The sequence below is a fragment of the Hemitrygon akajei genome, chromosome 27, assembly GCF_048418815.1.
Source record: "Hemitrygon akajei chromosome 27, sHemAka1.3, whole genome shotgun sequence".
Classification (NCBI taxonomy): Eukaryota; Metazoa; Chordata; class Chondrichthyes; order Myliobatiformes; family Dasyatidae; genus Hemitrygon; species Hemitrygon akajei.
The window spans coordinates 15,798,790-15,815,142 of record NC_133150.1 but is presented as its reverse complement, the minus strand read 5'-3'; the positions used below and the strand labels follow the sequence as shown (position 1 = coordinate 15,815,142).

Below are 16,353 nucleotides of genomic sequence, written 5' to 3'. Positions count from 1 at the left end.
ATAGATTTGCTAAGTATGCCTACAGAAAAATGAATCTCAGGTTGTATCTGGTGACATATTTGTACTTTGATAATATAGTTACTTTGGAATTTGAACTTCTGAGATGACATTGGGGGTGGAACAATACCTTGATTGCCATCAAGGTTGTGCCTTTTTGTCACTGCTCCTTTCTGAAATCCATCATACTTGGCAGTGACTCAAGGCCACTTGGACAGATAGGTTCTTTTAACGGACACTACCTTGCGTTGAGGAGGAGATGGTGATCCTTGGTTTCAGATCTTCACGAGGCTGTGTCCATGGGGTTCATGGACATGCAGCAGAATGCCTCCAGCCGTCATGAGCCAAGTTTATTTTGAAATAATTTTAGACAAAGCCAAGAGCCGTTTTCAGCATAGAGTTTCCTCCTGTAAGGGGGTGGGGGGGGGGTCTCCCCCATGATCCAAAGAGTTCCAGAGTGTTTGTCTAATACGCCCAAGTGAATGGAAGCTGTGTGGCTGGAAAGAATACTACTTTTCTGATGTAGCAGGTGATTACAAATTGAAAAGAGGGTAAAGTCAGTTCCCATATTGAATGCAATATGTAAGTTTTTATTAACGCTTATGCTTAATTTTAAAGTACCTTGTTTAATCCTGTGTACAAGGCTACAATTTAAGATTTTATTACTGTGTGAAGTCTTAATCAGAAAACTTTGTACTATGTAAATTTAATCCATTTATTCACCTTGACATCATTCTTCTTCTGCGTTTCAGAAATGTGTTGTTTATTGGCCAGAAAAGCAAGGTTCCTTTGGCAGGTTTGATCTTGTTGTAAACAACGTGAAAGAGTGCGATGGGTACAGTGTTCGGGATCTAAGCATTAAGGTACTGGTAAAATAATCACATTAGCATAGTTAACAACAGAAGTGGCAAATAGTGTTAATAAGTAACATTTACAAAGTGGTAATTGATGAGGATGAAACAAACAGAAGTTAATATAATGTTGAAAGTCTGATGCCTGGGATAGAGAACAAGAAATGCTTCATTCACTTGGAGGTGCTGACTGGACTGGGATTGTAATTAAAACAGAAACAGGACAGTGCTTCAAAAGAGGCAGGAAGATGAAATACAGGGAAATGGAACTAAATTACATTTTGAACTATTTGACATTACATTGACACTGCAGTAGCCATGTTTGTTGATGAAATGTCTGGCTTGCAGGCAAAAGATCAATGATTATTTTGTCGGATTTTGAAGGATTTTTTTTCTATGTGGTAGGAGAAACATAGCAAGCCAGAGCAATGCTTTGAATAATGGAAACCCTTGGTTTAAGAACAAGGTTTTGATGAAATAATGTAGAATATTAGAATACATGGGATGGGTTCCATGATGAGCCTCCAAACTGAATACAAAATTGTTGTAAAGGAAGGAGGCAGAGAGTGATAGTGGAGAGAAGGAGTCCTGTGACTACTGGTGTGGCTTACTGCTAGGTACTTTGGTGTTAATTATATATATATATTAATGATTTAGATGGAAATGTACTGTATGTGGCATGATTATTACATTTGCAGATGACACAAAATGTTCTGGAAGAGCAGACAGTGCAGAAGTTTATCTAAGGATACAGCTTGACTGGGAAAGTGGGCAAGGGAATGGTATATGTAATTTAAATCAGACAATTACAAAGTGATGCCTTTTGAAATGTGATACCATCGTGTTCAGATGCACTGAAATGCAGGGTCCTGGACAATGTTGTTGAATGGACATACCTTGATGAACAAGGACAGAGCTTCCTGAAAATGGGAATACAGTTTGACAGGAGGGCGAGGGAGACATATGGCGTGCTTTCCTTCATTGGCCACAGGGCCAAGAGAGCAGGGATGTCATGTTACAATTCTACAGTATAAAAAATCAGTTCGTCTGCACTTGGAGTATCATGTGCAGCTCTGGTCTCTGCCCTTTCGTAAGGATGTGATTAAGCTGGCGAGGATTCAGTAAAGATTCAAATCGATGTTGCCAGGACTGAAGAGCTTGAGGAGAGATTGGGTTGCCTTAGTCTGTTTTACATTGGAGAAAAGGAGGCTATGGGTGACCTGATAGAAGTTTACAAAACTATGATAGGGTGGATGGCCAGAGGCTGTTTACCCTGATAGGTGTATCTGCAACAGGGGGGAAGAGTGTAAAGTGAGAGAAAGGAGGCTTACCTGGGCACATTGTCGCATTGCATTCTCCTCTAATGCTCCTCAAGTTTGCATTGTGCTCCATTGTACAAGTGCACGAGGCTACAGATGGGTAGTGGGATAGAGAATTAATGTGGTTTTGATTTTCAAACAAAAGATACCATCCTGCAGGATATTTTCAAGCACTGTCCATTGTCAGGATCACAAAAATCATTGGCTAGTGTTTTCAGCAGGAGTGTACAGGGCAAAAAGGTGTAAGGATATGAAGGCAAAAAATGAGCAAAATTATTTGTTTTGGACCATTAATTATCTCCAGAAAGAAAGCTTCATGTGACTGAGGATTAATTGACTTTCTCCTTTCCAGCATTCCAAGCAGTCTCGAAGCGTAAAGCATTATTGGTACTCATCTTGGCCGGATCACAAGACTCCAGATACAGCACAGTCACTTCTAGACCTTGTACAAGAGGTGGAAGGAAGCAGACAGATGGCCGGGAACAGGGGCCCCACTGTAGTCCACTGCAGGTGAGAAAACATTTTTGTCAGATTCTTGATTATTGCACAAGCATACAAAATGTGAAAAAAAAACAACATAAAACTAATTGTTCCAGCAGTTTGATGGTTTGTTAAATGAATGGATCTGATTATTCTTTGCTATTCAGTTATACGTAACTTAAGAAAATGCAAATAACTTTTATTCCTTCAGTGTAAAATTATACATTTGTGTTAAAGAACATCGACACTACCAAGAAAGGAAGTGCTGAATAGTCATATATCTATTTACAAGGCTATCAGCCATGAAATAGGAATTTATAGAAACATAGAAAACCTACAACATAATACAGGCCCTTTGGCCCACAAAGTTGTGCCAAACATGACCCTACCTTAGAAATTACTAGGCTTACCCATAGCCCTCTATTTTTCTAAGCTCCGTGTACCTATCCAAAAGTTTCTAAGAAGACCCTATTATGTCCGGCTGCACCACTTTTGCTGGCAGCCCAGTCCACGCACTCACCACTCTCTCAGTAAAAAACCTGAGCCCTGACATCTCCTCTGTACCTACTCCCCAGCACCTTGAACATGTGTCCTCTTGTAGCAATCACTTCAGCCCTTGGAAAAACCTCTGACTATCCACACGATCAATGCCACTGATCATCCTATACACCTCTATCAGGTCACCTCTCATCCTCCTTCGCTCCAAGGAGAAAAGGCCGAGTTTACTCAACCTGTTTTCATAAGGCATGTTCCCCAATCCAGGCAACATCCTTGTAAATCTCCTCTGCACCCTTTCTATGGCTTCCACATCCTTCCTGTAGTGAGGCGACCAGAACTGAGCACAGTGTTCCAAGTGGGGTCTGACCAGGGTCCTATATAGCTGCAACAATACCTCTCGGCTCCGATGTTCAATTCCACAATTAATGAAGGCCAATACACCGTATGGCTTCTTAACCACAAAGTCAACCTGCGCAGATGCTTTGAGCATCCTATGGACTTGAACCCCAAGATCCCTCTGATCCTCCACACTGCCAAGAGTCTTACCATTAATACTATATTCTGCCATCATATTTGACCTACCAAAATGAACCACTTCACACTTACCTGGGTTGAACTCCATCTACCATTTCTCAACCCAGTTTTGCATCTTATCAATGCCTCGCTGTAACCTCTGACAGCCCTCCACACTATCCACAACACCTCCAACCTTTATGTCATCAGCAAACTTACTAACCCATGCCTCCACTTCCTCATCCAGGTCATTTATAAAAATCACAAAGAATAGGGGTCCTAGAACAGATCCCTGAGGCACACTACTGGTCAGCGACCTCCATGCAGAATATGACCCGTCTACAACCACTCTTGTCCTTCTGTGGGCAAGCCAGTTCTGGATCCACAAAGCAATGTCCCCTTGGATCCCATGCCTCCTTACGTTCTCAATAAGTCTTGCATGGGGTACCTTATCACATGCCTTGCTGAAATCCATCTACTGCTCTTCATCATTGTTTCTTCATCAATATGTTTAGTCACATCCTCATAAAATTCAATCAGGCTTGTAAGGCACAACCTGCCCTTGACAAAGCCATGCTGACTATTCATAATCGTATTATACCTCTCTAAATGTTCATAAATCCTGCATCTCAGAATCTTCTCCAACAACTTACCAACCACTGAAGTAAGACTCACTGGTCTATAATTTCCTGGGCTATCTCTAGTCCCTTTCTTGAATAAAGGAACAACATCCACAACCCTCCAATCCTCCAGAACCTCTCTTGTCCCCATTGATAATACAAAGATCATCATCAGAGGTTCAGCAATCTCCTCCCTCGCCTCCCACAGTGGCCTGGGATATATCTCATCTGGTCCCGGCGACTTATCCAACTTGATGCTTTCCAAAAGCTCCAGCAGATCCTCTTTTTTAATATCTACATGCTCAAGCTTTTCAGTCCGCTGCAAGTCATCACTACAATCACCAAGATTCTTTTCCATAGTGACTACTGAAGTAAAGTATTTATTAAGTACCTCTGCTATTTCCTCCGGTTCCGTACACACTTTCCCACTGTCACACTTGATAGGTCCTATTCTTTCTTGTATTATCCTCTTGCTCTTCATATACTTGTAGAATGCCTTGGGGTTTTCCTTAATCCTGCCTGCCAAGGCCTTCTCATGGCCCTTTCTGGCTCTGCTAATTTCCTTTTTAAGCTCCTTCCTGTCAGCCTTATAATCTTCTAGATTAACATTACCTAGATCTCTGAACCTTTTGTAAGCTTTTCTTCTTGACTAGATTTATTTCAGCCTTTGTACACCACGGTTCCTGTACTCTACCATAACTTCCCTGTCTCATTGAAACATACCTGTACAGATCGCCACACAAATATCCCCTGAACATTTGCCATATTTCTTCCATCTTTTTCCCTGAGAACATCTGTTTCATCATAAGTTGCTTTGAGAAATATAGCTTATTGAATAATGGAAGGTTGAATTGGATAATCCACAAAAATGGATATTGGTGGTGGTGGGGTGGGTGGGGGGGGGGGGGGTAGGTTGGTGAACATGGTTCACAAAGACACCACAACCCATCTGTGCCATGCAAACTACAAAGACACTTTATGATGTCTGTAGACCATGAGAGTTGCTGTGAATTAGCTACATGTACAGTATTAACAAAGTCTATATGATTAGATCTAGCAACACCTAACTCTAGCAAACTGAATCCCTTGTACATCCATAGATCCTGCTTGGAGTATTGTGTTCACTTCTGGTTGAAACATTAGAGGAAGGATGTGGGAGGTTTAAAAAGGATACAGAGGAGGATTAGCAGGATGCTGCCTGGATTAGAGCAAACTTTGGTGGGAAGCTGGAGGATTAAAAGCTTTTAAAAAGCAACAGAAATGAACCAATGAAATTGTGGATGAACTGAATAAGTACTTTGCATCAGTCTTCACTGTGGAAGACACTAGCAGTGTGGTGAAAGTTCTTCGTGTCAGGGGTCATGAAGTATGTGAAGTAATTATAACTAAAGAGAAGGTTCTTGGGAAACTGAAAGGTCTGAAGGTAGGTAAGCCACCTGGTCCAGATGACGTGCACCTCAGTGTTCTTAAGGAGGTGGCTGAAGAGATCATGGAGGCCTTAGTAATGATCTTTCAGGAATCACTAGATTATGGAATGGTTCTGGAAGACTGGAAAATTGTGAATGTCACTTCAAAAAGGGAGAGAGGTGGAATACAGGAAACTATAGGCCATTTAATGGTTGGGAAGATGTTGGCGTTGATATTAAGGATAAGGTCTCAAGGCATGATAAAGTAGATCATCATCAGCATGGTTTCCTCAAGAAAAAATATTGACTGACAAATCTGTTGGAATTATTTGAAGGAGTAACACGCAGGATAGACAAAGGAGAATAAGCTGATGTTGTGTCCTTGGATTTTCAGAAGACCCTTGACAAGATGGCATACATGAAGCTGCTTAACAAGCTACGAGCTGAATGACAGTAGGCAAAGAGTGGGAACAAAGGGAGCCTTTTCTCATTGGTTGATGGTGACTAGTGATGTACCACAGGGTTTGTGTTGGGACCAATTCTTTTTGTGTTATATGCCAATGATTTGGATGATGAAATTGATAACTTTGTTGAAAAGTTTGCAGATGATATGAAGATAGGTGGAGGGGCAGGAGGTTTTGAGGAAGTAGAGAGGCTACAGAAGGACTTGTATAAATTAGCAGAATGGGCAAAGAAATGGCAGATGGAATATAGTGTTGGGAGTGTATGATCATGAACTTTGGTAGAAGAAATGAAAGGGTTGGCTATTTTCTAAATGGAGAGGAAATTTTAAAAAAACGGAGGTGCAAAGGAAACTGGGAATACTGTGCAGGATTTCATAAAGGGTTAATTTGTAGGTTGAGTCTGTGATGAGGAAGGCACATGCATTCATTTCTAGAGTACTAGAATATAAAAGAAAGAATGTGCTGAAACTGGAGAGGGTTCAAAGGAGGTTCACGTAAGTGATACAGGATTGAATGACATGTCACATGAAGAGTGTCTGATGGCTCTGGGCCTGTAATTATTAGAATTTAGGTGACGTTATCGAATGGTGAAAGGCCTTGATAGAGTGAATGTGGGGAGGATGTTTCCTGTGGTGGGAGAGTCTAAGACCACAGGACACAGCCTCAGAGCAGAGGATGAAATTTCATGAGCCAGGGAGTGGTGAATCTGTGGAATTCTTTGCCACAGGCAGATGTGTAGGCCAAGTTTTTATATATATTTAAGGCAGAGGTTGCCAGATTCTTGATTGGTCAGGGCATGGTGGAACACAAGCAGAAGGCAGTAGATTAGGGTTGAGAGGAAAATTGGATCAGCCATGATGAAATGGTGGAGCAGACTTGATGGGCCAAATGGCCTAATTCTGCTTCAATATCTTATGGTTTTATGGCCTTATGGTCTTAGATAGCATGTCTTATTGTGGGGAAAGCTTGAGCAAGCTAAGGCTTTTCTCTTTGAAGGGAAGGAGGATAGGTACCAGATGATATTTGTTTAAGGTGAGTAATGGAAAGTTTAGTGGAGATGTCAGAGGTAGAATGTTTTGTACAGAGAGTGGTAGATGTTTGCAAAGTGGTAAGTGGTGGTAGTGGCTGATACAATAGGGTCATTTAACAGACTCTTAGATAGACTCATGGATGTAAGGACAAATGGAGATTTATGTGCTGTGTAAGAGGGAAGAGCTAATTCATGATCATTAGGTTTATATAGGTTGGCAGAGCAACCTGTAATGTTGTATGTACTAACCTACATCTCTAAAAGAATGAATTAATAACCAGGAATAATCAGCCTTTAATAACGGCACACTATTGAGTGAGTTTACTCTGAGTTTATTGCAGTATTCATGACCTGGATGACAGAAGAGGAAAAGAGAAAAACTATTTTGTATTTGTAGGACAGGTGCAGGCCTTTGAGATGCGCAACCAGAAGTCCACGAAGCAGATAGTTATGAAGGTCAGTGGTATGAATTCCATCCAGGGTTCTGGATGCAATACCACAAGAAATTCAAGTATCTCAGCCAAGAATTCAATTTTACAGAATGCATCTTCTAATACCTAATTCTATTGACTACATCATTAGACTTGGCCAAGGCTCTATTCACCAAACACCCTTAAGTCTGCAACCAATTCTCTCAATCACAACTCAAACTTGATACTTGTATGTTTTATCTCACCTCCACAGACTCAGTGCTGTTTTAGTTCTCACACGCACATCCCTCTACTACTTGTCCCCAGTTATTTTTGCAAGAATAGAAATCATGCAAATGGTTTGTACCACAGTTCTGTTTCCTTACGTGAGAAGGTAATGACAACCACAGAGGAAGAACCATGCATACCTATTTGAGTCCATATTAGGGAGAAGCTACACGTCATTGAACAAGGGGCCATTGCTGAACTTACAGTCACTTGTAGGACTGAATCTTCTGAAGATTAAAATAATCTCTTGCTTAAAATTTGTCTCAAATCCTACTCTTCAATAATCTATTCTGATAAAATTCAGATGCATAAGCTTGCACCAATCCTTTTTCCTCTCCTCCAACACATTATCAATGTTCTGCTTTCCTTTAAGGTCCCCCAAATCTGCAGTTCACTGAGGCAGAAGTGGAAGTTTAAAAAAAAAGCAGTAATGATAAAAAGACTCAATTACTCATCGCAGCTTCCAGTTTACATGTTGACATGACTGATGTGAGATTTGCATGGGAAGACATTAATAAATGAGCATTTGAGCAAGGAAGAAGAATAGTGAATGTACAGATTATGATCACATGAGCAACATGCACAAAATGCTGGAGGAATTCAGCAGGTCAGGGAGCATCTATGGAGAGGAATAAGCACTCAATACTTCGGGCCAAGACCTTTCATCAGGACTGGAAAGGAAGAGGGGGAGAAGCAAGAATAAGAAGGTGGGGTGTGGGGGTTGTGGAGTACAAGCTGGCAAGTGATAGGAGAAACTGGTCAGAAAGATCACATGAACTTTCATGCAGAATATCTATCTGAGAACTTCCATGGATCAGACGCCCTAATAAATTCAAAGTCTTGCCAGAACACTATGTAACTATCACTTAGTGTTAACTAACATCATATTCAAGGTGAAGAGAAATCATTGTTCAGAGAATGGTGCTCTAATAAGCAGCAGTGTTGACATGAAATCAGCATTTTGCATAGATTGGTATCATGGTCTTTCTGATCCTTATGGCCAAAATAAAACTCAGAAACTACGAAGTTCAGTATTTCCATTTCCCTTGATCCTTCATTTGAGTAGCCTCAATTAGTTTAACTCCATCTTTTAACTCAATATTTATTAAGTCTAATTCCTCTACTATGTATTTAATAATAACAGTAGCATTTGCATTTAGTGCAGGGATCGGGAGGACAGGCTGTTTCATTGCCACAAGTATTGGATGCCAACAATTAAAGGAAACCAACGAAGTGGACATTTTAGGGATAGTGTGCCAAATGCGGATCGACAGGTGAGTGGTGTTGTTCGTAGCAAAAATAAGGTATCTAGAATGTACACTTAAGGGTTTTTATGGATAAAACTGTTCTAGTTTGGAGTAATTTTTTGCATTAATGTCACAGATTAGTAAGTAACCTGCAACTGATTTTGCTTCAAGCTTTAAATATTACAGCATGATTTCAGGCAATACCTCATGCACCCCATATCACTTTTCAAAATTCTTGTACCAATCAACCAGAGCTGGAGTAACAATCATTTTGTTCTGCATTACACTTGTGTACTGAAGAATGACAACAAACAATCTTAAATCTTAAGTAGTTTTCTTCAACAAACTTTCCAAGTCAAGTCATATTATGTCGAGTGCATGTCCATTTGATTTCTATTATTAGCCTAGTTCGGTTTATAGAACGCACATCTCAGAGATGGAGAATTGTGGTTTTAAGAGTTCTTTTCTGAACTCTAGTTATCTTGCATGTAATCTTGTTTAGTAGTTAATGGAGTACTGGTGGCAAGCATCATTGTCACAGTTATTTCATCTCCATGTCAAGCTGGATTTAACATAAGAGGGTTTCTCTTGTCAAAATTCATCCAATAACTGGTATCAAAAGGAAGTATATTTCTGGAAAGTTGCAACAAAAGTCATTGTCATGGCTGCCTAAAAAAAGTGACAACTTTTTAAAAGAAGTTTTGTTGGTTGTAACATGCCTAAGAACATGGTTCCAAGAACATGGAAATGTCCATATGCAAATCTGACCACTTTTTTGTATTTTTCATATACAAGCACATTCAGATTCTTCTAAAAATCTCTCATGAAAGGAATAAAAAGGTTTATACAAGGGATTTAGGCAGGTTAAGAGAATGGGCAAAAAGATGGCAAGTAGTGACAAATGTGAGTTGTTGATTTTGTAAGAAGAATCATTTGATTTAGGAGCCAGTAAATGGTGGCACAATGAGGATTCTAGTTAGGATTAGGGCTCCGTTTTATGGGAGAGAGTTTTATTCTTTGTTTAGCTTTTTAGGGGGGGAGTTCTAGTTTTTCTTCTAATTAGAAGAAAATTAAAGTGAAATTATACTTTGAGGAAGAATGATGAACAACTAAAGTCCAAAATTTTCTTAAAATACCTGCTATTATAATGCTTTGCAGATACAATACTTTAATTCGTTATACATTGTTCTTCATTTTCGTTTGTTCTTCATGTCATGTTTCCTTTCACTAGAAATTGCAATTTCTATGCATTACATCTGAGCTCTTTTACACAGAGAGTCTGTGATGGTATTGGGTTTAATGACCACAAAGCTTATAAACTCAAACAAAGATCTTAAGTCCTATCTGATATAAATAGCCACAAATAGTCTCACTAAAGGGAGGGATAATACTGCAACTACCCAATCATCAAACATTACTTCCCTATATATTTTCCGTGGAGAGTTTTAGCTCCCAATGCCTTCTGTTTGAGAGGTGGGCCTCTCCCTCCTACCAAGGTGATGATACTTCTAGCCAATAAAGTAGTTTAAAACAAAGTTGATATATTTACAGTGATACACGCTTGAATCCATACATTCTTAAAACACATTTAAAACTCAAAGAGGTTTTCTATCTTAAACACTCATTTCCCAATTACAAACCATTTCTAAAACACAGAGCACTTGTTAACCTCAAAGGATTTCCAAAACACAGTTACAATTCCTATAAATGAAAAAACACACGTCATTGAACAAGGGGCCATTGCTGTACTTACAGTCACTTGTAGGACTGAATCTTCTGAAGATTAAAATAATCTCTTGTCTAAAATTTGTCTCAAATCCTACTCTTCAATAATCTATTCTGATAAAATTCAGATGCATAAGCTTGCACCAATTCCTTTTTCCTCTCCCCCAACACATTATCAATGTTCTGTTTTCCTTTAAGGTCCCCCAAATCTGCAGTTCACTGAGGCAGAAGTGGAAGTTTAAAAAAAAAGCAGTAATGATAAAAAGACTCAATTACTCATCGCAGCTTCCAGTTTACACGTTGACATGACTGATGTGAGATTTGCATTGGGAAGACATTAATAAATGAGCATTTGAGCAAGGAAGAAGAACAGTGAATGTACAGATTATGATCACATGAGCAACATGCACAAAATGCTGGAGGAATTCAGCAGTCAATGAGCAAGTCACCCATCAAGGAAACCGAAGCTAGAATGGATTCTATTTATCCCATCTTACTATCATTCTTCAACCACTCCTAATAAGCCTGAACTGCTCTCTACATTTATAAGAGAAAATCTGCAGATGTTGAAAATCCAAGCAGCACACAGAAAATGGTGGAGGAACTCAGCAGACCATGGACCATCTATGAAAAAGAGTACAGTCAATGTTTCAGGCATCTTTTTTTCCAGTCCTGATGAGGCTCATGGCCCGAAGCGTCAACTATACTCTTTTATATACAAACATTTGTAGATGCTGCCTGGCCTGCTGTGTTCCTCCAGCAATTTATGTGTGTTGCTCTACACTTATACCCTTTTTTCACCACTTGGGTGACTTCACACACATATGATATTTCCTTAGACGTTCTTTCAACACAAAAGGTCTAAAGGTATTTTGGAGACATAGTCCTTCAGCTCCCAACCATTAATGCGGTAAAGCTGTGAAGTTAACTTCCTTGAACACATAAACCTTCCAACTGTAAACACATCACAGTTATTGATATACTAAATAATATTATCCAATTGTTCTGCAAGCTTCCTTGAACCAACCAGCTTAAGAGTCAGCTTGCCTGTTTGAAACAGCCTGGAATATGCAACCCGTTATCTTATGCAAACAAGAAGAAATCTGCAGATGCTGGAAAATTCAAGCAACACACACAAAATGCTGGTGGAATGCAGCAGGCCAGGCAACGTCTATAGGAAGAAGTACAGTCGACGTTTCAGGCGAAGGGTCTCAGCCCGAAACGTCAACTGTACTTCCTATAGATGCTGCCTGGCCTGCTGCGTTCCACCAGCATTTCGTGTGTGAACCCGTTACCTTATACTGAATCTTGAGCAGTAATAAAGTAGGTGTAACTAAACCCTACTTCTCCCAGATAGAATGTTTACCATCCGCAAAGCCTGTTTGCAAAGCTGGTCTTTAGGCAATACTTGTTTTAACCTCAAGGTGATTAGTGCTTTCCATTTACATTTCAAGAACTGAACAATGACTTCTCTTTATGGCCAGAAGTCAAACAATTGTCAGTTGCAAGTTTAATTACAGTTTGTGATCTTACTGTGTTTAGAAAGCAAGATTAGCAAACAACCAAGAAAGGAAGAGGAAAAGGCTTTCTGGCCAAGAAGTGAATATCCATCACAATTCAAGATCTTGTATGTTTTCCCCCTTTCTATGTGCCTGCATAAAATGTGGAACTAATTTTGTAAACCTTTTGCATTTCCTCCATTCCAGTGACCTTTTATTACCTATGTAAGTTATTTTGAACATGTATGACAACTACTAAATGAATGGTCTGCCTTCTCTTTTCTAGGGGTGGAATGATCCAGACTAGTGAGCAGTATCAATTCTTGCATCAAACATTGTACCTCTATCAAAAAAATCACTCCTAGATTTCAGATCCGTCATCAGTTTCAAAGTGAATTTACCTCACTCTGGTGGATGTTTCAAATAAAGTTTCTCAATAGAAAAAAGTACAAGATTATCCGTATATGACAACTAAAATGCTTCTGCAATTGCATTATTCTGATATTTATCCTGCAATAGATTTCCATTTATCCATAATATAAGATAGTAACTGGAGATCATAGGTCTGTATATCATGACAGATGAGTGGTATACTGAAGCACATTTCAGATCAAGATTCTGATCATTTCTTCAGTTGTTTCTTTAGTCCAGAAGTCCTCACCAGATTATGAATTCTCCCTTATATTCTTGTGAGAATTTATCATTGTCACATCTGTTTTATGCTTTATAGTTGTTAATTTATTAATGAACAAACCATCTGAAATTCAATTACAACATAATTAAGGAAAATTAGTTTATCCAGAAACATGCTCTCAAATTCTAATAGATGGAGTCCATAATATTCAGCCAGTTTTAAAATTATTTCATTAAATTGCATTACTAAAAGCTCATGAACATCAATGATAGTGAGCTATAGTTACCTGTTACATGTTTAATCATGGAAATGAAGTTGTTTTAGTATGTTGCATTTTCTAGTCCCATCGAAGTGTTACAATGAGGTGTTTCAATCCAGCAATGGAGTGGCGAGACAGTGCGACGTCAAGGAAGAACTTGTGAATTGTTTTCAAATAATTTTTATCAGTAGTTCAGAAAATCTCCAGTTCATCATTCATTTAGTGAGCTGATATAAAATGGTACTGAATACTGGATATATTTGTATCAATGATCCCAGAGTGCTAAATTTTCTCTAATACTAACAAAATTATACTCCACCAGAACATAGTTAATGTGGTCAGAAGTAGATGGACTCTACCACACACAGTATAAGGAGAACATAAGTGGAAGGATGAGCAGTGAGGGTACATCAGGGGAAATATAGATATTTAAATTCCAATTCTATTATTGGACTTCAATTTCCAATGATGCTAAGATGTATAAAAGTCTGTCAAGAGAGCTAAGTTATACTGTTATTTGTACCTGATACACACTTCATTTGTTCTCCAGTGACTCCATGTGTACATTTCTACCAATTGTTTGAGCTAAGGTCAGATTGCTGAAATGCTTCTATGCCGTTCATTGTATGCAGTATCAGGAAAGGTGCACCAGCTGCCCTGAAGTAGCCATCTAAGAAAAAATCTCCAATCGTGTCCACCATTATTCCTATTAATATATGTAATAAAATCCATTCCTGGCTACAATAACTACGTTTTGACGGAGTGCAATTTAATTAGATAAAAGCAATCAACAGAGGAGGGGCAATCAGCATTTGAGCATTGACTAATTTATGGCATATGCTAAATGATCTTTCAACTCATCTCTACTCCCCTCACTAGCAGTGCTTTTTCACATTTTGCTTTCAATTACTGTAATTATGTCTAAAAGTTCAGAGATATTTCCAAAAAATAAGTTTCCTAATAGAATCACTTAAATAATAAATTATCATTTCAATATCTTGCATGAAAATACACCCAACAGAATATTAGTTTAGAAAGATCTTAATTTTCAAGCTTTAGAACATAGAACATAGAATAGTACAGCACATTACAGGCCCTTCGGCCCACAATGTTGTGCCGACCCTCAAACCCTGCCTCCCATATAACCCCCCACCTTAAATTCCTCCATATACCTGTCTATTAGTCTCTTAAACGTCACTAGTGTATCTGTCTCCACCACTGACTCAGGCCGTGCATTCCACGCACCAACCACTCTCTGAGTGAAAAACCTCCCTCTAATATCCCCCTTGAACTTCCCTCCCCTTACCTTAAGGCCATGACTACTTTCAAGCAGTATATTTTACAACATGCTATTTTTAAAATTTATGATACTGTAGTGGTACCCTATCAAATCAAAAGCAGATTGGGCCTCATAAGAATTTGGGTTATCCAGCAGTTCTACCTTGCTATTGCTGGTAGATCAAGTTAATTGTATTTTTAAAATTGCAAGCTATTGACATTTTAATCAAGAGGACCAATTTTCATTTAAACTACATTGCAATATATTTTTATCATTTCCTTTATAGTTTTAATCCCCAATAAGTCACCAATCAAATCCTAAATCAAACCACTATCTTTCCTGAACGCTTTGTTGAAAGATACATAAACATTCCTAAGATACATTCTTTAGTGATCTTAGCCTATAGAAATGTTTTTTCTTCTTCTTATAATGGCTAAATTCGAAACTTTGTGAACGTTGGAAATCTGCAGATAAAAGTCATTGTTATGTCTTCCTGAGGTGTACCAATACCACACTCTGTACATATTCCACACCTGTTAGTAAGCAGTTGTAAAAATTACTGAAATGAAATTTATCCAAACGTTACATTAATTTGTAATTCCTATTCTTTTAACTAAATTATAGAGTGCTACACTTCATATTTTATTCCCAGGATAAATGGAAAACTAATGTGAATGCTGCATATTTATGACTCAGTTGGTAGTCTTTGTCCTTCTGTCTGAGGTAATGGATTAATGTTCCATCCAGGGACTTGAATACAATAAAATCTATGCTGACTATTCAGTGCAGCACCAAAGGGGTAGTGCACTGATGGCATGATACCTTATGGATAAGATGACAACCCATGGCTTTTTATGCCCTTTCAAGCAGACGTAAAAACATCTCTTGACACTATTTGATCCTGGAAAATAGTTTACCTCATTCAGTAATACATGGATTATCACATTCCTTTCTGTTGGCTACATGCAAATTAGTCATTATGTTGCCTTCATTACAACTTATGGATTGTACAATGCTTTGCAATGGTCAGAGGCTGAAAGATATATAATTACATCTTTTTTGCAAAAATGTGTAACAAAGTCCACTTTATTTTTATATATTCTTCCTTTACAGCAAATTAAAATATGAAAGTTTTATATACCATTCCAACAAAAAAGATGTTTGTTTTATATATGCTGTAGATTTTAGTACTTCACTGAATGAAGGTAACTATTCTGTATGATCTAGGTTTGTTAGGAACTTTATTTTTTGGAAACCAAATCTGTTTTGCACATTGGAATTAATAATCTTCTGTTTAAACTTTCAGAATCCATTACATTGAAGAATGTTTAGATTAAGTTATGATTTTTATTTTGAATTACTTCAGTGTTGCTGCTAGAATTTTGTACTGATAAGACACTCATGTTTGCATTGTATTATGTTCAAGAATGCCTATGCTGCAAATGAAAATATAAGATTGTATATTCTGCAATAAAACAAGGGATACAATCCCCTCAAGTAGGCTGGTTATTTAAAAAGTCTACTGATTTTTTCTTGTTGGTTTTACTTTACAATGGAAAGAGAACTATATAATTTGTCCATTCGTTCCAATATCCAGTCCATTGAATTCCAAGACTCATTGACAATGAGAGTATAGAAAGCAAATTAGAAATAATGTGGATTACATCTTACAACACGGTCATTTTCAAGCACAGGAGAATTCAACTTTTTTTTTAATCACCCAAAGTTTAACTCCTAATTAGATTGTAAATCTAAATTAATCTGAAACTTCAGTCACTTAATGTTATGGCTAAATTTCTAAATATTGAAAAATGTGCTGATAATTAGAATATTG

The 16,353-nt window shown here is 38.2% G+C and overlaps 1 protein-coding gene across 4 annotated transcripts in view; it reads left to right on the top strand.

The window, feature by feature from the left end:
• Window positions 1-16,019, top strand: part of LOC140717148 (receptor-type tyrosine-protein phosphatase R-like) — a 76,894-nt gene extending 60,875 nt beyond the window's left edge. For all 4 annotated transcript variants that reach the window (XM_073030420.1, XM_073030422.1, XM_073030419.1 and 1 more), the window contains 4 exons: window positions 750-860; window positions 2,520-2,677; window positions 9,037-9,150; window positions 12,634-16,019. In XM_073030420.1, coding sequence (XP_072886521.1) covers window positions 750-860; window positions 2,520-2,677; window positions 9,037-9,150; window positions 12,634-12,712 — 462 coding nt within the window. In that variant the 3' untranslated portion in view covers window positions 12,713-16,019. The remainder of the gene's footprint in view (window positions 1-749; window positions 861-2,519; window positions 2,678-9,036; window positions 9,151-12,633) is intronic.
• Window positions 16,020-16,353: the final 334 nt, after the last annotated feature.